The sequence below is a fragment of the Gracilinanus agilis genome, chromosome 1 (genome assembly GCF_016433145.1).
Source record: "Gracilinanus agilis isolate LMUSP501 chromosome 1, AgileGrace, whole genome shotgun sequence".
Classification (NCBI taxonomy): domain Eukaryota; kingdom Metazoa; phylum Chordata; class Mammalia; order Didelphimorphia; family Didelphidae; genus Gracilinanus; species Gracilinanus agilis.
In genome coordinates this window covers 724,875,437-724,899,149 of record NC_058130.1, presented here as the reverse complement: position 1 = coordinate 724,899,149, position 23,713 = coordinate 724,875,437, and the positions used below count along the sequence as shown (strand labels likewise).

The 23,713-nt window shown below is 37.7% G+C and overlaps 1 protein-coding gene across 1 annotated transcript; it reads left to right on the top strand.

Annotated features, from left to right (window-relative positions):
* Positions 1-357: 357 nt before the first annotated feature.
* Positions 358-23,053, top strand: HAUS8 (HAUS augmin like complex subunit 8). Its single transcript, XM_044658579.1, has 11 exons — positions 358-402; positions 1,216-1,283; positions 4,137-4,189; positions 5,180-5,270; positions 7,550-7,642; positions 7,746-7,831; positions 15,650-15,712; positions 17,069-17,227; positions 17,673-17,814; positions 18,468-18,609; positions 22,628-23,053. Exons 1-11 carry the CDS (start codon positions 374-376, stop codon positions 22,779-22,781), a joined length of 1,080 nt encoding a protein of 359 aa, XP_044514514.1. The 5' UTR covers positions 358-373; the 3' UTR covers positions 22,782-23,053.
* The last annotated feature ends 660 nt before the right edge of the window (positions 23,054-23,713 follow it).

Sequence of the window (23,713 nt, the reverse complement as noted above, 5' to 3'; positions counted from 1 at the left end):
GGGGGTGGGGGAGGAGGGAGGACGCCGGAGGAGAGAAAAGGGAAGGAAGTGCTGCCCGCGGGTGTGGCCTGGCGCCCGGGGACGCTACGACGAAGTTTGAAAATAGAGGGGGAGAATTACCCTCAAGGGGAAAAAATGGCCCCTTCTAGGCCAGCCTAGAATCTGCTGCTCCGGGCCCATTTCTGAGCCTTCTCGTGGAGATTTCTAGCTAACTCTGTTGCTCTAGTATCTCTGCAGCAGAATAGGCCCCGTACCCTCAGGGAAGGAATGATTCCACCCTTCTAGGAATGGTCTCGCTCACATCTCAGGGCGGAGCTGGGACGTTTCCCCCACACCCCTACGCTCCCTTACAGTTCAAGGGAGACGCGGGAAAATGGCGGAATCACGGCGCAGGCCTCTTGGGTGAGTCGGCGATGGACTGACTCGACTGACCGAGAAAGAGGAGGAGGAAGTGGTAGTGGAGGCGACTGTGTCCGAGGGCCGAGGGGAAAGCGTGGAGGGGGAGGCCTGGGGCGGCCCGTGGGGGGAGCCTCCTTATAGCCTCTTTTCTTCCACGTAAACACTGTAGACCCCAGGCTGGAGTCCCTCGACTCGCTACGGAGCTTGTCTCCGTTGCTCGGGGCAGGCCGTAGGGTACAGAGGAAAGAGCTGAGAGGCTCTAGCCAAGGCTCCTCCTTTTCTCTGATCCTTTGACTCCTTTAAATCGAGGGGCAAACCTGGCTTAGTGGATGGAGTGTGGGATTGGAAGGACCCAGGAAGACCTGGGTTTAGATCCCATCTTTGACGCTTGCTAATAATACTGATAACTTTTTGTTTCTGTAGAGATTTAAGGTTTCCAATTGCTCTCCGGAAATTTTTATCCTCACAATTATTCTAGGAGGTAGGTGCTGTTATCCTCATTTTGCAGATGAGGAAACAGGCTCTGAGAGGTTACATAGGGTCATAAAATTACTAAATAGCTGAGGCCAAATTTGAGCCCAGGACCTCAGTTATATACAGCGACACATTTATTGCTTTAACTTGGTAGTGGTGTGACCCAGGTTCAAGTCGCTTCACCTCCCTGAGCCTCAGTTCCCTTATTTGTAAAATGAGGTGATTAGACTGATAGGATAGGGACACTTCTGGTTTTAAATCTTCGTTCAAGTGACGCTGTCATCTCTGAGGTCCCTTCCAGCTAGAAGTTTAATGGCACCAAGGTTCTGTTTGCTGTTTCAGGAGGTCTTTCGTGGAAGCTGGACCTAGTGCCCCAGTGATCTCCAAGGCCAAAGTGAAAAGAGCACCAGGTGAGTCAGACAGGACAAGATGGTATAGCGGGGATGAGATGTGGGCCTGGATGTCAGGAGGTTCGGATCTGAACCCTGACTGTCATTTCCCCTCCTTTGGAATCTGGTAGCTGTTAAAAAAAATGAAATAATAAGAAGGATTGTGAAGAAAGTGCTTGACTTGAAGCTGGAAATTTGTTTACTGCCACTTGTGCTACTTTGGGCATATCATTTTAAATATCACTCAGCCTCAGTTTCCTAATTTGTGCTCAGCTGTACTAGATGATTTATAAAAAAAAAGCCTTCGCAGCTTAAACCTGATGATTTCATGTCTTCAAAGCCTTATGTAATTGTGATCTATATAAACAGTTCTGTGTTCTAAGGATTCTGCCAGAAAATAACTTCTATTATATGGGCTCATCTAGATCTTAAAGAATCACAGAATGTGAAATTTGGAAAGGACTTCAGAATCTCTTTTGACAAACTCATATCCAATGAAGAATCCCTTTCATTATGCCTCAATAAGGGTTTTCTTTGCTTGAAGATGTTTAGGAAAAAGGAGTTCAGTATTTGCCAAGGCAATTCATTCTATCTTGGGAAACTATAATCATTAGGAAATTTTTATTTTAGGTTAGCCTAATCTGACTTTTCAACATAAACCTTTTTTCTTTGTTCTGCTTTCTAGGACCAAGAAGGACAACTAAGTTCTCATAAACATAACAAACCTTCAAATACTTGTTACAATTGTCATGCACCCTTAAATTTTCTTTTCTATAGGCTTTACCTGTTTCTCAAATATGATTGTGCTACTGAAATCTTGTTGATCTTGTCATACTGTTCCTTCTCTAGCTGCTTTGCTGGCTTTTTATGTCATGCCCACTAACTATGGATGTCCCCCAGGGTTCTGTGTTGGTCCTTTTTTCTTTTCCTTTAACACTAGGGTTTTATAAGTTTTGTAACTTTTCTTGTGTCATGAATCCATTTGACAGTCTAGTGAAGCCTATGGTTTCTTTATATGAATAATATTTTTAAATGTATAAAATAAAATACATAAGATTAAAAAGGATTAAGTTAATACAAATAAAGTACAGTTATCAAAATATTGTAAAAATAAGTTCATGGCCCCTCAGTTAAGTACAGCACTATGCTGTCTTACTTGGTTATTTCATTAGCTGCCATGAGTTCAGTTATCTCTATGCAGAGATCTGTATCTCCAAACCCAATCTCTATTGAGCTTCAGTCATATATCATCAGCTGCTGCCTTTTGGACATCTTGAACTGTATGTCCCATAGGCATCTCAAATTCAACATGTCTAAAACAATTCATTATCTTTTTCCCTTTTCCAAACTTTTATTCCCTGGAGGATGGGGCAGATAAGAACAAGTTGTTCCAACAGTCATGAAGGCAGCAGAAACAGGCACTGTGGAGTGCTTAGTTTGGTTAAACATGAAAAAGCCAAGATCATCCACTGCCTCTAGGGCCATCACCTGTCCTTTTGTCTTGCCATAGACTTCAGTTAATTTGGGAGAGAGAGTGAAGCCAAAATCTCTGAGAAGCCCTGCCTTACTTAAATCCAATTTACTCAAAAGTAAACCACCTTGAGATATCATTGGTCCTCTTCAAAAAGGAAGGATAAACAACTAGAATGTGCCAGACTTTGAAATTAAGCTCACTAGCCTGTAGTTTAGAGACTATTTCCAGTTTGGGAAATTGGAACAAATTTGTGGTTCTTTGGTTCTGTGATTCTTATCTCAAGAATTCATGAGCTTTCATAGATCCATTTTGGAGGCTTAGTAGTCATATTTGACAGTACTTTGAGGATTCTAATTCATAAGAACTTAAAGTCATCAAAGATAGGTAGTTGTTTTTTACCCCCCTTTTTATCAATTCTTTACCTTTTGAGTAAGGCCCAAATCAGTACTCTAGTCATGAGTCTCTTTCAATTCCAATAGATTAAATTTGCCTCCTTACATCTTTAATTGATTGTGTTTCTTAACCATATATCATACATTTATGCATATAGCCATCTGAAGCCATGGACTTTAATTCTTTGCTCTTTTCTTGGATTTTTTTCCTTCTGTGAATTTCTTTGTGCATTTCTTTGTGGGTTGTTTTGGCCTATTCTTATGTTGTAAAAACTGTGGTGTCCAGCTTGGCAAATATACAGACAATTTTCTCTTTCTAGTTGCACCTCCATCCTTGCTCAGAAACCTATCATTTCTATTTTTTAGAAGTGGTCCTTAAGTGCAGATCACTTTCTCAGATGCCATTTTCTTAAGAAACAGTTCACTTCTCAGATCTGCCTTTCTATTTTGAAGCTCTTTTCAGTTGGCAGTAGAGATAAAAATGTAAGTAGCCTCTAAGCTTCAGTTACTCCAGAAATAATAAATCAAATTTATATAACATTTTAAGGCTTGCAAAGATTTTTCTTCTCAATAATTCAGGGCAAGTAAGTAATTTTATCCTCATTTTACAGATGAAGAAACTGAGGCTCTGAGACATTTATTATGACATTCAGATTTAAAGGACATTCTCATCACACACTGAGTGTTAGAGGTCGATTTTGAAACCGAGATCTCTTGACTCCAAAGCTAACACCATATGCATTATGCCACACACACTACTTCTTGCTCAGTAAACGTTTGATTATACTATAAATTTATATTTGAACATAAATAACTATTATTCTGGAGTTGAGGAAACTAGCAGAATCTTAAAAGAGTGTGGGAAAATTTGGAGGTGAAGGATGATAAGGCAAATTAAAATATTGCTGCTTTAGAATGACAAATGTTTTTCTAGAATTTAAAAAAAAAATCACTGTCCAGGATTAAGTGCTATAAATGGGAGTATTTTGAAATTCTTTGTCTCCACAGCTGGAAGAATAATAGAGTCTCGATATTTGCAATGTGAGAAGAAAAAAGTTAAGGTGATAACTTTACTTATTTTTGTCATTCTTGTTCTAAAAGTTACTATCAATATTTTTGTAGCAGAGTACATGGAATTAATTCCAATTAATGTGAATTTCAACATTGACCTCATTTTGAAGAAAACACTAAGAGGGAACATAGTATTTGGTTTAAAATAAGAAAACTTCATAATAGAATTGTCTGAGAATGGAATAGATTGGTTTGTGAGGAAGTATATTCCCCATCATATGAAATGTTTAAACAGTATCTGAGAAGACATTTATTGTTGAGCAGGAGTTTGGAATATGAATCATAACTCTGAAATTCTGTTGTTCTAAATAAGAGAATCTTAACATTTTATGCCCAACTTCACTCTTTACATAAATGTTTTTAATGTCCATTGCTATAGTTGACTTCTTAAAAGAGACAGACATTTTTAATCTCTGTTACTTCCCAACTTGTCTTTATTTGAAATGTAAATTTACCTTCTATTGATAGTTTGAGTAGGATTCTACTTAGGAAATTTTGGGATTAAACCTTTGAGTGGAGATATGTTTTATAGAAATTAAGTATTGAAATGGGAATAGCCATAAAACAAGCCAGATTTCATCAGGGTCATCAAACAAGTACAACAATTAAAATTTTGGAAAATTATTTTTATTACTGTGAAAATATTCTCATATTTTAGACTATTCAAAGTACATGATATTACTTTTGGTTAGATTAATTCAGTTTATAATGGTAGTGTTATCACCCTTGTTTAAGGGCTTCACATGAAACTCTAGAATGTCTATATATGGGTTGGTCACTAATTTAGAGGATCCAGTATGTCAGGATTAAATTTTTGAATGCTTTGCATATATTAGATAATCAACAAATGTTTGAATAAACGAAAAAAAATCATTTTTTCAGCAAGAAGAGAAAAAGATAAATTGGATGATTTCTAATATATTTTTTGCTTTAAGATGGTACCTTGGCAACTTTTAAGTCTGTTTTTTCCTTATCGACAGCCATTTGCAACTAACACTTCAATCAGCAGTTCCAGTGGGAAACAGACCGAAAGTGGAAAAAAAATTAATGTGTCTCAGAAGGGTAGCACAGGTAATTTATAACATTGGGGGGCATTTCTGTCTTAGAATAAGTATATTGGTTCCAAGGCAGAAGAATGGTAAAGGCTAGGCAGTGGGGGTTAAGTGACTTGCCCAGGGTTACACAGCCAGGAAGTGTCTGAGGGCCAGATTTGAACACAGGACCTCCCATCTCTGGGCCGGACTCTCAGTCCACTAAGCCACCTAACTGTCCTCCCTTTAAAATGAAAATTTATTTATGTTTGTTACATTAAAATACCCAGCTAACTTTCTCTTTCCCCTTCCCCCATGAGAGAAGGCATCATTTGCCCCAAAAGATATCTTTATCTTTGTCTGTATCTATATAAAACTATTTCTGATTTCTGTTTATCAGTTCTTGTCTCTGGAGATGGGCATACACAAGTCATTCTTCAAAAAATATTTCCATTGCTGTATATAATGTTCTCTTGGTTCTGCTTGTGTCACCGTATGTGATTTCATGTAGGTCTTTCCATGTTTTTCCAAAACTAACCTGCTAGTAATTTCTTATGGCACAGTGGTATTCCATCACAATCATATGCCACAACTTGTTTAGCCATTCCACAATTGATGGCTGGCCTTCCAATTTCTAGTTCTTTGCTACCACAAAGAGAGCTTCTATAAACATTTTAAAACATAGGTTCTTTTTCTTTTTCCCTGGTCAACCTAGGAAATAATACTAGTAATGATACTACAGAGTCAAAAGGTTTACACAATTTTATAACTCTTGGAGCATAATTACAAATTGCTTTTCAGATGGTTGGATTAATTTACAGTTCCACCAACAGTGTATTAGCATCCCCATTTTTCCACATCCCCTCTAACAGTAGTATTCCATTTATCATTTTTTCCGTTTATCATTTTATCCTTTCTGATAGATGTGAGATATCTCAGAGTTATTTTGATTTGCATTTCTCTAATCAACAATTCTTTAGATCATTTTTATATAGTTATATGTGACTTTAATTTCTTCATCCATTGGAGAAATAGTAATATCTTAATATTCGTTGCCTTATGGTTTTATTCTGAGTTCAAAAGAGAAAATCTTTTGAGCTTTATGGTGATAGATACACATTTGTGTATTATGGGGTGTGTGTTTGGGGGGGGTGTGCGTGCATGTGTGCACACACATATGCATGCACACAGAGAAAGCCAGGGTCGATGCTTTTTCACTTTTGACATCCTTCAAAGGATACTGGATATAGTGGTGTTCGGTAATGAATAGTATCAGGGAGGCAGGTAACAGTGAAAAGAGCTGGGTAACCTTTCTGACCTTGGACAAGGTCTATGAAGATGAGTGAAATTGAATTAGATAATCTCCGAGGATCTTTCCATTTCTTGAGTCCTGCGAATTTATGAGGTGAAAGACTGCAACTCATTTCAGGCAGAGGAAATGAAATGATAAGTATTGAACTTGCTCAGTATAATGGATAGAGTGCAAGACTTGGCGGAAGACCTGGGCTTAGATGTTGCCTTATATAATAGTAGTGTGACCTCTTTTGTACTTCAATTTCCTCATCTTTATAAGAGGGCTGTTAGACTCAGCCTCTATTTCAGAATCTATTTCCCAATAAGAAAAGGTATAATGAGACTTGGCAACTATGTTACATAGTTTTTTAAAAATAGATATAGAGATAAGACATAAAGGCTGCTCTGGAGGCACTTACTGATTAAGAATTACTTATCTGATACAGTAGGGCACATTTAGACATTTTCTAAATGTCTTTATGGTTTTCCAAAATTAAAAAAGGATTGAGTAAAAATTAGTATGTTTAAGATGATAGCAGAGAAAAGGATAATGAAAATGAGATAGATAAGGGGAAAATTTTCAGAGAATATTGTGGCTAAATGGGAAGGCAGGAACTGCATATAGAAAAGGATAAAAACAGAATGGTGGTGGGGGTGAAAAGTTGTTTGCGAGTGAAACCTGAAAGGTATATTAGAAATTCCTAAATCCTAGAGAATTCCCCTCAGACTAAATAAAGCAAAAGAGTCATACTGGAATTGAACTTCCTTCTTTTAGTTGTGGTTTTTCAGAAACATTTCTGATCTATTAAAAATCTAAAAGTCCATTGCTGAGAATTTTACCAGGCCAAAGAGGTATTTTCTAAGTCCAAGAATGCAGGAAAAACAGATTTGGGGTTTTTTATTGGTGATGAGGGAAGTTGCATGTCTACTTTGAATAAAATTACATTAGACTTCCTTACTTAAATTAATTTTCTCCTTATTGACATCTTATGAGCTAACTTTCAGGTGTTTCTGCTTGATAATTAGATAATAGTCAAGTTGAAAAGGATGATTTGCAGTCAACTCTATTAGATGGGCACAGAACTGCACCTCCTGATCTGGATCTTTCTGCTATTAATGGTAAATAATTCACTTCAAAGCCACTTTATTACCTCAGAAATAAAATGTGCATCCTCTACATTTTGTAAAATCATGTTAAAATACTATTCTTTGTTTGATTTAGATAAAAGTATCAAGAAAAGGACTCCACAATTAGCTGATAAAGCTAATACAGGACAAATTTCTAAAACACCAAAAAAATCTGACACAGTAAGTGTTTTGAAGAAAAACAGTCCTCTAAGGGAAGGGACCTTAATTTGGGGTCCATAAATTTGGATTGGAAAAAACCTAAATCTTTATTTTCAGTATCCTTTAATTGAACTTTAGCAATTTCTCAAACAGTATTTTCCTACATTATTCATTATCCAGTATAATCCCCAAATGCTCACTGATACTGAAATATTTGTTGAACTAGTGATAAAGATAATTACCCTTCTTATAGCAAGATAGCAAGGGTTTGAAACCTTTTTTGTAGCTTGAATGATTTTAGTCATCTGGTGAACCATCTAATACAGTGGAAAACCATTTGTTGACCACTGTGCCAAGGGCTAGGTATGCAGACAGGATGAGTATTTTCTTTCTCATAAGGAGGTCACATTTCAGAGAGGTAGACAATATATGAAGCAGGGCTCATGTTTGGTTCACTCCAGAGAAATCTACCCAAGTAGTACTTGACACTGGGTTTTGGCAGGGGAAGGACCAGTTAAGTGCTGAAATCTCAGGCGGAATCACAAAGTTACATAGGAGTGGGGCTTTGTGGGACCCTCATCAGTGAAGCAGTCAGTGGTTTTTGTTTTTTTTTTTTTTTTTTTCAGTCAAATTCCAATATGACCAATCAAAAAGAGGCCAATAATGGGAATCTACTGAACTGAAAAAATCAAGGTCCTTATGTAGATTTTTGGGTAGGGGAATAGCTTAAGCACACCCACCAGAGTTTAGCAAGGGTATTATGAAGCACTAGCCGAAAGATTAAGAAACTTACGATGGTGTTAGGCTTGGGTAATTGGAAAGAGACTTCAGAGTTTATTGTTCATTCTGGGACATAGGGCCATTCTGGGGGGGTTTCTGAAAGACCAGGTTGTTAGAGGTAAGGGTCAGTTTGGGATTTCAGAGAACTAGGTTGTCAATGGCAAAGTTGAGACTTGAGCCCCTTTCCACTTGAAGACAAAAACTCCTGCCTGATGTAGTAGAAGAAACACTAGAATGATAGAAGAACTGGATATTCTTAGAATTAGGACAACCCAATTAATGACTAAATATTCAAATATTTGTTTAAGAAAAATTCAGATTAGTCAATCTTAAGCAGAAAAACCAAAAAAGTTAATAAATTATCCTTTAAGAGTTCATATTCCTGAGGCAGCTTGGTGTCAGAAGATAGAAAGCCAGCATTCTGGAAAAGATCCTGTCTAACCTAGGTAGACTACTCTTCTGACAGTAGACACATTGTTCTTCACCAGGCTGTACTTGAGCTTTTCAAGCTTTGCTGGAACTGGTAGAGTTTGTGCTTCACTAATATGTCTTTGAATATGTCAGCATCATTGCCACTTTTGTCAAAGTAGAACTTGAGCAGAAGATATTTGCTGTACCTTAAAAGATGTAGAGGCTGAAGCCAAGTTAAGCAGTTTTATTTTGGTCAGAAATAAAAATAGCAGCAACTTGAGCTTCATGAGCCAATGCTTTAATTACAAAACCCAGGGAAACTAAGAGTGGTCGATGTCTGACTAGAATAATTTTTTTTCTTTTTCCTTTCATTTTCTGAACGTCATCAATAAAATAGTTTGTAGACAAGGAGCAAGAAGGCATAACTAACTTTAAGACAAAAATAGCTAACTCCAAATTTGCCTACTTAATACTAAAAAAACAAAACTGCTTTTCCTGAAGCAGTAGGAATTGTATTTGGAAAGTGTTTAACAGTAAATTCTATAAGTCTATGTATCTATAGATATTTCATGCTTGTGATTTAAATGTTTATGAGCACAGACTCTGATACTATCAGACAGATAGAAGTAACTTCCACAAAGCAAATACATTATTTAAGGAATTGTTGAATTTTCAAAACACTTTTCTGTCTTAATAACAACTCTTAAGACAAAAGGGCAAGGCAAATAGGGTTATGTGACTTGCCTGCAGTAACATAGCTGGGAAGTATCTGAGGTCAGATTTGAACCCAGCTCCTCCTGGCTCCAGGCCTAGCTCTCAATCCAATGTTCTGCTACTTAGCTGCCCTGAATTGCTGTTGTTGTTTTTTAATTTCTAATTAATTAAGAATATTTTTCCATGGTTACATGATTCATGTTCTTTCCCTCCCCTCCTCCCAACCACCTCCCATAGCCAACAAGCATTTCCACTGGGTTTTGCATGTGTCATTGATCAAGACCCATTTCCATATTATTAATATTTGCAATAGAGTGATCGCTTAGAGTCTACATCCCTAATCATATCCCCATCAACCCATGTAATCAAGCAGTTGTTTTTCTTTTGTTTCTACTCCTACAGTTCTTTCTCTGGATGTGAATTGTGTTCTTTCTCATAAGTCCCTCAGAATTGTCCTGGATCATGGCATTGCTACTAGTAGAGAAGTCCATTACATTTGATTGTGCCACAGTATATCAGTTTCTGTGTACAGTGTTCTTCTGGTTCTGCTTCTTTCACTCTACATAAGTTCCTGGAGGTCGTTCCAGTTCACATGGAATTCCTCCAGTTCATTATTCCTTTGAGCACAATAGTATTCCATCACCAACAGATACCACAATTTGTTCAGCCATTCCCCAATCAAAGGGCATCTCCTCATTTTCCAATTTTTTGCCACCTCAAAGAACGCAGCTATAAATATCAACAGTGGTTATGGCTGGATCAAAAGGCAGATGGTTTTTTAAAGCCCTTTGGGCATAGTTCCAAATTGCCATCCAGAATGGTTGGATCGATTCACAACTCCACCAGAAAAAAAATAAGCCTTTACCTTCCATCTTGGAGTCAATACTGTATATTGGTTCCAAGGCAGAAGAGTGGTAAGGGCTAGACAATGGGGGTGAAGTGATTTGCCCAGGGGCACATAGCTGGGAAATGTCTGAGGTCAGATTTGAACCCAGGACTTCCCAACTCTAGGCCTGGCTCTCAATCCATTGAGCTACCCAGCTGCCCCCAGAATTACAGAATTTTAAAAGAAATAATTCCCAATCTGTGATGATACCAGCTTTTTTGGACAAGTACAATTTTATCCGTTGCCATGGAGTGATGCCCATGTTCATACCTATCTCCCAGAACCTGTACATTTAACTCCCAAAACCTGCAAAATATTAGGAAACTGGTTTTCTCCAGCTAGGATTTCTCATTCCAAACTACTACTCAGAGGCTTATACATTTTATTTAAAGCCAACATTGATAATACTAAAGGAAGAGGTAACTGGGGGAAAGGAGTAGAATCCAGTTCTGATTTTCTGTTTCATAGAATTTGTTATATAGAATTTGTCAAGCCGTGTCACAATGACATCTCAGTCTCTTGACTTATTGTGCTTTCCCTTAATATTGAGCATGGTAGCTCTCACTTTGATTTTCTCATTGAATCAGGCTTCTAGGAGTCACACTATATGTTTTTAGGGAATACATTAAACATATCACCAGCATGCACTCGAACTACTGTTAACAGGATAGCTTGGGATTTTCATAATCCTTCAAAGTGTGTTAACCAATTCAAGTAGGCCAAAGTGGGATCTCTTGGGTCCTTCAAGGTTAATGGGGTACTTTTGACATGGCACCATTGTCTGATGTTGAACTACTTCTGCTTAGCTTTTTCCAGCAGCTTTTTCTCCCAAGTATCCCAGGATGACTGAGCATATGCTTCTATGGAGAAACATCATGGTGCAGTGGAAAGAATTCTGGATTTGCAGTTAGTAGACTTAGGTACAAATCCATCTATGCTACTTTATAGTGTGACCTTTCGTAAATTATTTAACCTTTTTTTGAGACATAGTTTCCCGATCTTTAAAAATGAGGATAATACTACTTATTGTTTGATCTTCACAAAGGATTGATATGAAATTAAATAAGATGATGTATACAATATAAATGGCAGCTGTTATTATTGATGCTGACTAACTTTCCACCTCATATTTGTTTTTTATCCCTGAAATAATAGCTTGTAATTACATAGTGCTTTAAGGTTTGCAAAGCACTTTACATGTAATATCTCAATAGTTTATCACAACCATCTGAAGTAGGTGCTATTATAATCTCTATTTACAGATAACAAGACTTAGGCCAGCTCTGAAAAGTAAATTTATTTGTCAAGAGTCATTCAGTTCAATCTCATCGAAAGAATTTAAACCTTATGGAGTAAGGATCTCTGATTCCAAGTCTATCTCTCTCTTCACTATGCCAATTGACTTGCCAATCAGAGGAATTCCTACTTACTACTAATTCCTAAAACTTTAGATTCTTGTTTTTCTAGTATTATGGTGTATTAACACAGGTCTTCTGACCTTCTGCTTGAGGCTTGTAGTATTGCTGCTGTCACTTTTGCTTCTTTTCCCTAGCCTCCCTTTTTTTTTTTTTTTTTAAAAGCCCTTTCTGTTTTAGAATCAATACTGTGTATTATTTCTGAGGCAGATGAATGATAAGGGCTAAGCAATGGGGGTTAAGTGATTTGCCCAGGGTCATGCAGCTAAGAAGTGTCTGAGGTCAAATTTGAACCCAGTACCTCCTGTTTCTAGGCCTGGCTCTCAATCCACTGAGTCACCTAGCTGTCCCCTGGCCTCCCTTCTTTCACCAGAAAAGCCCTGTTCTCCACTTGTTGACAGCAATTTAAGATGACATTAATTTGACTTTCCCAACCCATTCCTCCTCAGTACCTAGAGTGGGATCTTTGTTGTCTGCCCAATGGTGGGACAAAAGGGCTAAATCTATATTATATGTCTTATGCTCTACTAACTTATTCCTACCCCTTCTTTGTGGATACTTAGTCCTTGTTCTCTACTGTACCATTTTCCATATTTTTTCATAGTTAACCAGCATTTCTTTAGTATTCAAACAGCCTGTTTAAGCTGTCCTGGTAAGACAGTTAGATGGATCTGTGATCTCATTGATTTGAAAGTACTTGCCAACAGAATAGACTGCAGTGCCTCTATGCCTGCCTATTCTGTACAGCTCTTGTTCATGTCCTTCCACAGATTCTTCAAGGAAGGCCATCCAATGTGTTTGGAGACCTGTCTTTTTTTCCTCTAGATATTGCAAGGGTCCCAGGGGAGCCATCTGGCTCTCCACCCATCATCTTTTTTCTCTTGCTTGTACCAGCTCATCTTCTAGCATGATGATGTCTCATTGTTTATGTGTTCCAGGTTGCTCACTCACTATGTACTTCTCTTGCTTTTAGTGTGGCATTTTTATTTCTTTGGATGCCATTATATTCCATGTAGAGTAAAAATTCCTTTATAGACACCAATACAATGCTGGAAGAGTTGTAAATTGATCCAACCATTCTGGAAGGCAATTTGGAATTATGCACAAAGGACTTTAAAAGACTGCCTGCCCTTTGATCCAGCAATACCACTGTTGGGTTGTACTCCAAAGAGACAATAGGGAAAATATGTGTACAAAAATATTTATAGCTGCGCTCTTTGTAGTGGCATAAAAATTGGAAAATGAGAGGATGCCCTTCAATTGGAGAATGGCTGAACAAATTGTGGTATCTGTTGGTGATGGAATACTATTGTGCTCAAAGAAATAATGAACTGGAGGAATTCCATGTGAACTGGAACGACCTCCAGGAATTGATGCAGAGTGAAAGGAACAGAACCAGGACAACATTGTACACAGAGACATACACTGTAGCACATCGAACATAATGGACTTTTCTACTAGCAGCAATGCAATGATCCAGGACAATTCTGAGGGACTTATGAGAAAGAACGCTATCCACATCCAGAGAAAGAACTGTAGGAGCAGGAACACAGAGGAAAAACAACTGCTTGATTACATGGGTTGATGGGGATATGATTGGGGATTTTGTCTTTAAGTGATCATTCTATTGCAAATATTAATAATATGGAAATAAGTTTTGATCAGTGATATATGTATAACCCAGTGGAATTGCTTGTCGGCTCAGAAAGTGGGGAGGGAAGAGGGAAGGGAAAGAACATATATCGTGTAACCATGGAAAAAAATTCTAAATAATTAATAAAGAAAAAAATTCCCTTATAACCACTAAGGATGATAGTAGTAAAATGAAAGATCCTTGAGGGCAGAGGCTTTCCTTTTTACATATGTTTTCTAAGTACCTAGTACGATTCCTTGCACATAAGCCTTTTTAAAAAAATATTTTTTTTGATTCATTGTTTTTATATCACCTATAATTTTTCCCTGAGACCTTTTACTCCTTTCTAGAGAGCCAACCCTTATGACAATTTTTTAAAAAGAAAAAGAAAGGAAGAGGAAAATAACTTCAGGAAAACCACTGAACATCAAAAGAGTCTGTTATATGCAGTGTTTCACCATTGTTAATCTCCCTGCCCTCTTGCAAAGGGGAAGGGAGATATATTTTTTTATATCTTTTTGGAACCAAGCATTAGACCTTATAATTTCACAACATTCCATTTCATTGTATCATTCTTTTTTTGTTAAGAGTCATTGTGAATATTTTTTTTTGTTTCTGCATTTACTTTGCATCAATTCATGTATGCCTTCTTATGTTTCTCATTTCTTAACAAGCACAGGATTTTCTTTTTATATTCTTATACCACAGTTAGCCATTTTCCAGTCAATATCTGCTTTCCTTATAATTTTTTGCTACTGCAAAAATTACTGTTATAAATATTTTGGTTCTTATGAGACCTTTCTTTTTGTCATTGACTTCCTTGGGGAATATGCCTTATTGTAGAATATCTGGGTCAAAGGTTATGAGCATCTTTATCACTTGCTTTGCATAATTCCAAATTGCTTTCCAGATTGCTTTTATTAATTCACAGCTCCACCAATAATGCATTAGTGCAGCTATCTTTCTCTAACTTCTCCAACATTGACTGTTCCATTTTTTGTCATCATCTCCAGTTTGTTAGATATGAGATGGTACCTCATGGTTTTGATTTGCATTTCTCTTAATAGTTATTTGGAAAAACTTTCATATAGTTAATGGTTTACATTCTTTTTTTTAGAAGCTCTTCCTATCTTTATCTTTTACTAGTTATCTCTTGGGGAGCCTCTTGCACATATGATCTTATGGTTTAATGGAATTCAGTTATACTCAAGCATTTTAGTTAAGTGATTAGTTGCTTACTTTACAGTAGGGGTCAGTAAAATATTGTCCATAGACCAAATCTGGTTCCCACCTGGCTTTCACATTTCAAAGTTCTCTTTTTTATATTTAAAATTATAAAGACCATCCTGTAGCTCATGTACAAAAATAGGCTGAGGCTCACATTTGCTGACCTGTTTACAACTTAAAGATATAGGACTTTCATAGAAATCTGGAATGAAATCAGAAAAAGTGCAAAAGAGGACATTGCTCCCTTCTAGCCTTTCCTGAGTTCATGTTTCACAGTCCTTTTCTACTTATTTTTCCTTCATTCTCCTGTCTTCTTCTCAGTTGCTCTAGTGATAGTCTCTTAAGGATAAATTTATTGCCTCTTCATTCCAGGGATTTTGAAAAGGCTGGAAATATTTGTGTTCAAAGAATACCCAGCATGTGTCAAGCCTAATATCTTCATAAGCAGGGGAAGCTTTTGTGTCAAGGATTGAGCCTTGAAGCTTCATTTACATCCTTTGTAACAAAGGCCCAGAGCAAAGACAAAGGACAAGGAGGGAGGATTATGGGATTTAGAACCAGAAGAGCCACCCTCTTTATTTTGTAGATGAGGGAACTGAGGCCCTGAGGAGAAGAGGTCAGGTAACCTTAAAGGCGATGAGGACAATTTAATAATTCTATAAATAAATCAGTTTTTGAATGTTGAGTAGGAATGTCCCATCCTGGGAGGATATTAATGTGCCTAAACTAATTGGAACTAAAAAAATATGGGCTTTTTATATTCGTTTTTTTAGATTTCCTCAGAAATTATCAGGATGGAGTCACAGACATTACTTCTAACCCTTCTGACAGTGAAGGTAAGATTAAAGACAATCAAATGTATTTAAAGAACAATGAATGAATGAATGAAAAACATTAAATGTTTTCTATGTGCAGAGAACAGTGCTAAGCACCAGAGTTACAAATAGAAAAGCAGGACTGTCCTTATTCTCGAGGTTCTTTTAATAAATAGAAGGGAACAAAGTACAAGAATTTTCAGCTGCTATCAAATGGGAAAGTTCCTTGGTCTTTACAGTAGAGTGGTAAAGCATATGATTATGCATTTGCTTTAATACTATTTCTACTGGTAAAACATGTCCACATCTTCTGTAGAATCATTTGACAGTATGAAGGATGTTTGAGATGAGAGATTTCTTTTCAGGGTCTTCATAGTATGCTTGTTGGGGTGACAAAGGTTTTAGCACCTGTGGAAGCACTTGCCAAGTTGTCTGTAGTTGATTCCTTGGTTGATGCTTGTCTGGGCTAGAAACAAGGCTGGTGGTCTCTGGGTGGGTGTTGCTGCTATCTGTTAGGCTAATGGGCTAAGACTCTTGGGCTATCTCTAACTCTGAGGGGAACTGGTGGTCAAGGTGGTGGTAGTTTAATTCACCTGGCATATGCAGGACTTGTATTTTTCATAAGATGCCTTGCTGTTTTAGCCAGGCTGGCATACCTGCCCTGTGAATGGCAGTTGTGCTATAGCTACCTAGCCCTTCTTCATGGGTGGTTGATCCCCTGGATGAAGTCTCTAGGGACTGATATGGAAACCAAATGTTGGGGCAAGGAGCTGTTACTTCCAGGACCTTTGGGTTTTTATCTACCTGTCTATGGCAGTTCATCTCTATGAACACTAAGGTTTTGGTGGTGGTGAGGATTGTGGGCTCATTCTGCTCCAAAGACACAGAGGGTAGTCTGGTGAACACTGGTATTCTCCAGGCTCTTAGATCCTATCAATAATAGTTTAAGGGAGGGAATAGTTGAGATGATGGAGGTGTTGGATTGCCCTGGAACATGTCACCTCTTGAAGAATTTGAGGGAGTATGGTGCCAAGGATGGAGAACTGGCTCTACGTGGCGCTCTGAACCCTGACTGATTCTACTGCTTGTGTGACCTCAGTCAATGTTTTTTGTATCCCCAGCCTGTTAGCGCAGTGCTTGGCACTTAGTAGGAGCCTAGTAAATGTTTTCCTACTGTCTGACTTACTAGGGACCACACAGACTATAACTGTCAGAATAAGGACTTCTGCCTCTTGGTTCAGAGATCTGTTATTCCCAGTGCTATCTATGCTGCCTCTGCCTCAGGAGAGGGAATCTCTTTCAGCAGCAGCACTTTGGGAAAGAATGCTTTGGTAATGAGTAAAGGTAAATTCACTGGCACTTTCTTGGATTTCACAGATGAAGAAACGGCTTGCTGTGATAGAAGAAAAGGCAGAAGGAAATCTGATAATGTTGTGTGAAGAAAAGGACAGACTACAAAAAAAAGTACAAGAATTGAAACGCAAACTTATATTTCATCAAAAAGAGCAAGAGCTGATGGACATACTTGCTACTCAGGTTAGTCTGCCCCTAATTTGTGCTATCACAATGTCTGAGAATGCATATTTGTAGACCGAAATAACTAACTGGAAACCTTGGTGTTCTTCACCATGTGGCAACATTTTTAATGGAACATTTAAAAGAAATCAAAAGTCCTCATTTCATATGAAAAATCATTTTATGTTTGCACACTTTTGCTTTCTGCCTATGTTTAAAGTTCTCATGTAGAGTTTTTTTTTTAAGGAGAGGAAGTAGTGTGAAACCTTAGGAACCTGTCCCTTGTTTTGGTGCAAAAATACTTAAAGTGAATTTCCTGATCACCAAGACATACCAGTAACAGCAATTTCCCCCAAGTACAGTAATAAAATGGTTTGGCTGGTATTTTAGTGTGGTAGACTAGGAGATAGTAGATTATTGATTACAGGTCTCCATTTATAGTAACTCCTTTTTTTGTTGTTGGCAGAGTGAATTACTTACTCCCTTTGTAACAATGTCTGAGTGTTTTAAAAAGGAATATAAAACTTTTGCAACTGCAGTTGACTCTACTAGGCATGAACTACCTGTGAAGTCTGTTCACATGGAAGGAGACAGAGACATGTTTTTAGGTAAGAATATCATGGCCATTCTACTTAGTATATTATAGAACCACTGTGGAAATATCTTCCCTTGGGGTAGTAAAAAGAGCCTTGTACTTGGAGTAAGGCAACCTGTGTTTTAATTCTGTTGGAGACATTTACTATCTTTGTGACTATGGGCAAGCCAACCTTCATCTCTGAAATGGAGATAATACTTATTTAGGAGGCAGCTCAGTGGCACAGTGGATAGAGCACCAGATCAGAATCAGGAAGACTTGAATTCAAATACAATCTAAGACACTTATCCACTGTGTGATCTTGGGCAAGTCACTTAATCTCCCTTTGCCTCAGTTTCCTCAACTGTAAAATGGGGATAATACCAGCACCTATATCACAGGGTTGTGAAAATAAAATGAGATTATATTTGCAAAGCACTTAGCATGGTGTCTGGCACATAATAGATGCTTAGTAAATGCTTCGTCTCTTTCCCCCAATTTGAACTGACAACATAGCATGACTGTAGGAACAGCACTTTGTATATTGTAAAATGCAAATGCAAATTGTGATTATTTTTATTATAAGCCTGAATCTTTGTCTTGTTGGTGTTCCTTTTTTCACGCTGGAAAGTATTCTGGAGACCTGATAACTAAAAGCAGGTTTTTTATGTTATTTTTCCTTTGTAGATAACTTACAACATCAGCTATGTATCACACAAAGCTTGTTGGCAGAAGTTACAACTGACCACTTAGGACAGAATGCTAAGGTGCTTGATGTGTTAGGAGAATTTAAAGAAGTAGTGCGGAAAAAGGATCTAGAACTCAAAAGGTATTTCCTAAATAAACTTGCTAAAAAAATGTACTGACAATTTGTCCAGAAATCAAACTTATATCAACTTTAAAACATGAAACTGGAGAGTGATAACAAAGTAAGTGAAAAAAGGCCTTTTGGAGGACAGCTGGGTGGCTCAGTGGATTGAGAGCCAGGCCTAGAAATGAGAGGTCCTAGGTTCAAATCTGACCTCAGACACTTCTAGCTGTGTGACCCTGGGCAAGTCACTTCACCCCCATTGCCTAGTCCTTACTGCTACACAGAAGTGATTCTAAGACAGAAAGTAAGGGTTTAATTTTTTTTTTAAAGGCCTTTTGTTGAAGTGTGTTGAAAAGTACATGTAATTTCCTTTAAGACACTTTGAACCTGTTAACCAATGCTTTGTACATAGTCACGAAAGGCTTAAGAATCTGTTTTCTTAAATCCATAGCAGAATGTATTTCCAGGGTATCTTCTGTAGATCAAATGATGTAATATTAGATATATATATATATGAATGTAATAACAGATCAGACGAGATAATAAATGTAAAATGCATTGAAAACTTTAAAGTTCATATAAATGTTAGCTGTCATCATTATTATCATTATTACTTTGACAGCTGATCCAGAAGTATGGAAGTGCCTGACCCATAGGCACTTAAGAAATGCTAGAAATATTAAAGATAGAACTGCAAAATCAGTCCTCAGCAATCTAGAAGCAAATATCCTAAATCACTGCTTATGGTTATGAATATTATAGTCCCATAAGAATTTCTAGCGTCCCTTAATCATTGGGAACAGTTGAAATTATGTTTTGGGTACTCTAAGAATGTAAGAAATATACTTTATAGCAGGATTTCTATATAAAATACGTCAAATGTAGTTTGTATATATATTAGAAATGTGGTTTATTCTGAAATTTTTCTATTAAATTAGATGTCCCTGTAATTTTTTTGCTAGCAATATAGTAAAAATGAGCACTATTTAAGGTGGCTTTTTTATTTGGAGGTTATGCTTTTTTGATGAAAATGAGGCAAGATAAATTTTGATTAGAATTAAATGATAATTTAGTTAGGAATAAAATCAGTCAATGTTACTATTCAGTCATTTAAGGTTCTTCATGACTCCATTTAGGGTTGTCTTGGCAGATATTGGAGTGGTTTGCCTTTTCCTTATCCAGTTTATTTTACAGATGAAGAAACTGACATGGCTAAAAAGTGGCTCAGGCCGGATTTGAACTAGGGATGGTGAGTCTTTATGACTTTAGGCCCAGCATTATTCACCATAGCACCTAGCTGCCCCTAAAAAGTCAGTCAGTAAATCTTTATTAAATATCTACTATATCCCATTCACTGTTCTAAGCCCAACTCCCTAGAAGTTTCTGTCTAATAAGGAAAATAACATGCAAAAACAATTATATACAAACAAGATAAACTGGAGATAAGCTCAGTGGGAAGGCACTAACATTAAGGAGAACTGGGAGTAGCTTCTTATAGAAAGTAGGTCTCAGACTTCCAAGTCAGAGATCCAAGAGCTGGAGATATAAAAATAAAAAAAAAGAGTTCCCACCCAGGGTTTCCAACTCTCTTCTCTCTCTGCCTTCTTAGCTTTCTGTCTGTCTCTCTGCCTCTGACTCTCTTCCTTCCCTGAAATATCCAGTTAGTCATGAAGTACCTGTCATTCTACCTCTGTGATGCCCCTCAGATCTGCCTTTCTATTCATTTTACCATTCTTCACATGTTGCCAACCCTTTGTTTTTGCACATGAGGAAGCTGAGGCCCCATAGAGGATGTAATCTCCTAGAGCAGTGCAGTGAAGGGGGCAGAACTAAGAACCTGGCTCATGTCCTCTGCTGGGATCTTAACCCATCTCTTCTTACTCCTTCCCTGGATCTCCATGCTGCTCTAGACCTCCACTGAGCCATGGAGCCCTGCCCCTGCTGCCCTACTTGTAAACAGGCTTTCACTCTTCTGTTCCTTCCTCTGAATCAGCAGACAGTGCATTGTGAGTCCCTTTTATTGTGCTAAATGCTGTGTGGCCTATACAGCTAAAATTCAGTGTGATACTCATTTAGCACTGACTGTGTGCAGGACCCTAGTGTCAGCTTTGGGGATGTCAAGATAAAAAATGAGACAGTTCCTACCTCTCAGTCCTTTACAGTCTCCTCTGATAGGCTTTTAGAGCCAAGTTGGGAAGTTGAAACATCAAAAAGTAGAAAAACTTTGAAATAAAACTTAAGCCAGAGAAACCACTGCAAGTTCTAAGGAAATAGAAATCTAATTCCAGGTGTTGGATCTAAACCCTCTTTGATTCTTAGCTTTTCTCTCAGGACTGAGGCTCTCAGCCCTTGCTCAAGTTGCCCTATTTTCGTTGTCCTTAAAAGAGGCCCTTGTGGTACTTTGCACAGGAAGCAGTATTTTCTGTACCCAGAGGGAGAGGAGAATCCTAAGCAAAGTGGCTTATTAAGTGATCTAGAAGGTTCCTTTCACCTCTAAAATCCAGCAATCCCCAGAAACTTGGAATGGCCCTCTAGCAGGACTTCATTGTCTAAAATGGTGTGACCTGGAGTAGAAAGCACACTAGGACTCAAAATATGTGGGTTCCAATTCCAGCTTTCCTATAGACCTGAGGAAGTCGGTAGGAAAGGTGGGTATTTTCCAAATTTTATAGATTGGGAAACTAAGGCTCACAGTGGTACAATGATTAGCTTATGTTTACATGGTTAATATGTGGTAAAGCTTATGACACCAAGTGAATCCCTTATAGAATAGCATTCCAATTTTATTTCACTTTGACTTGTGTTCTATTTTAAATGTCTTCCAAAAAGGAGTTTTGACTGTTTCTTGATGCAGTTTAGAGTATTATCCTCCATTTCATAAATTCCTTATTTCTGAACCTTTAACAACTATATTTACTGTAGAAAATATGAATGAATAAAAATCATGATCTAGTGGCTATAGAATATCTATTGGTCTTTGGTTCAGATTCTCCCCTGACATTTTTCTCACTCTGTGATCCTGGATAAATCACTTTGGGTAGCTCATAAGAATTTATTAAGTCACATGCCACTTCTACTCTTGATGAAATCATAGAACAAAGAGAGGGTCGCTGTAATTATCAGGTGTGAGAGAGCAGAAAGATAAAAATGATAGAAAAAATATTTTTGACGTGAACAGATCAGACATTGTGGAATCATTTTATTAGGGCCTCCTTAGGCTGTACTGAAGGATCTCTTTTATTTGGGGAGTATCTCTTTTTCTTTACAAACATGCAAAGCATGTAACCCTCAAAACATAAAATCCCAGAGCTGGAAAAGTCTTCTTGGTTTAAGCCACCAACCCATATCAGAAGGATGAATTTTCCATACATTACCCCAACAAGTGACTATCCAGTCTTTGTTTGAATACCTCCAGTATTGGGGAGCTCACTATCTCTTGAGACACTGTTTTACTGTTGGACATTTTGAAATATTATGTAATCATTCTTCCTTATGTTGATTTAAAGTCTTCCACCTTTTAACTATCTCTAATTAGTTAGGGCAGATAGGTGACTTGGTGGATGAGCATTGGGCTTGGAATTAGAAAGACTCATCTTCCTGAGTTCAAATCCAGCCTCAGACACTCACTAGCTCTGTGACCCTGGGCAAGTCACTTAACTCAGTTTGCTTCAATTTCCTCATTTTTCAAATGAGCTGGAGAAGGAAATGGCAAACCACTCCAGTATCTCTGCCAAGAAAACCCCAAACAGATTCACAAAGAGTTGGACATGACTAAAACCACCAAACAATTGGTGCTTCTCCTTTTCTTTAGAGCCAAGGAGGACAAATCTGCTCTCCTGTATGATTGCCCTTTCATTTTTTAATTCAGTCAACATCTTCACTTTAAAACTTCTCTAAGCTAAATGTTCCCAGTTTCTTTAACCAAACTGGCCCTTATAATTATACCATTTCTTTACTAATATTGACATTGCTGTGGTTATTCAACTCATGTTATTGGACAAAGGAAATGCCAGTTTTTTTTCTGATTTGTTTGCAGGAGCTTTGCCCAAGTGCTTAACTTATCCTCTGAAGTCAGTAAAGAAGCTGCTTTGACTAACCAAGAAGTCTGGGAAGACACTCAAGGCACACAGAACCTAAGCCAGTGGTATTTTAATCGAGGCCATTCAGAGACTACTCCAAAAGACAACTAAAGGCCTGATAGGTGCTTATATTTTTAGGTTTATCATATCAACAATAAGTTGTCTCTGACTCATTTCACTGATTTAATTTTCTTCTATTTTCTCTGCCACAGGCTTAAAAGGGCTAAATAGCATCAGTATTTGAGTAGAGAATATAGAGAATACATTTGTTTTTTATGATATTTAGAACACTTAGCACTTTAAATTGATTTGTATTAAATGTTTTTGCATTCTATTATGTGAGAAATTTGGGGTATCAAAAAAATAAAAGATTGCTAATGTAACATTTCTACATTTTCATATTGGTACATTTAGTTTTCAATGTCGAGACAATATGAAAAGGCCAAATCATTTTTAAATTTGTAAGTTAGCCTGAAGAAATTTGCTTTTTTGTTGCACTGGAAGGAATCCTTATAGATTTTTTTTCCTTGAGCAAGTCACCTCCCTGGGCTTGAACTTTTCTATCTGTAAAATGGGGGGTATTCCATTAGAGCAGAATTTTTTTTTTTTCTTTAAACCCTGACCTTCTTTCTTGCAATCAATACTGTGTATTGGTTCCAAGGCAGAAGAGCAGTAAGGGCTAGGCAATGGGGGTTAAGTGACTTGCCCAGGTCACACAGCTAGGAAGTGTCTGAGGCTAGATTGGAACCTTGGACCTCCCATCTCTAGGCCTGGCTCTCAATACACTGAAACACCCAGCTGCCCCCAGAGCAGAGATTCTTTATCTTTTTTTGTGGTCCATACTTCTTTGGCAGATTCTTGAAATAGACCTCAGAATAAAGTTTTTAAATGCATCAAACAGGGGGCAGCTGGGTAGCTCAGTGGAGTGAGAGTCAGGCCTAGAGACAGGAGGTCCTAGGTTCAAACCCGGCCTCAGCCACTTCCCAGCTGTGTGACCCTGGGCAAGTCACTTGACCCCCATTGCCCACCCTTACCAATCTTCC

Excerpts from the sequence above, each read along its gene's own strand:
- HAUS8 (XM_044658579.1), top strand. The coding sequence starts at position 374 with ATGGCGGAATCACGGCGCAGGCCTCTTGG. Across the intron at positions 7,832-15,649 it reads CACCAAAAAAATCTGACACA|ATTTCCTCAGAAATTATCAG; the intron begins GTAAGTGTTTTG and ends TCGTTTTTTTAG. Across the intron at positions 18,610-22,627 it reads AAGGATCTAGAACTCAAAAG|GAGCTTTGCCCAAGTGCTTA; the intron begins GTATTTCCTAAA and ends ATTTGTTTGCAG.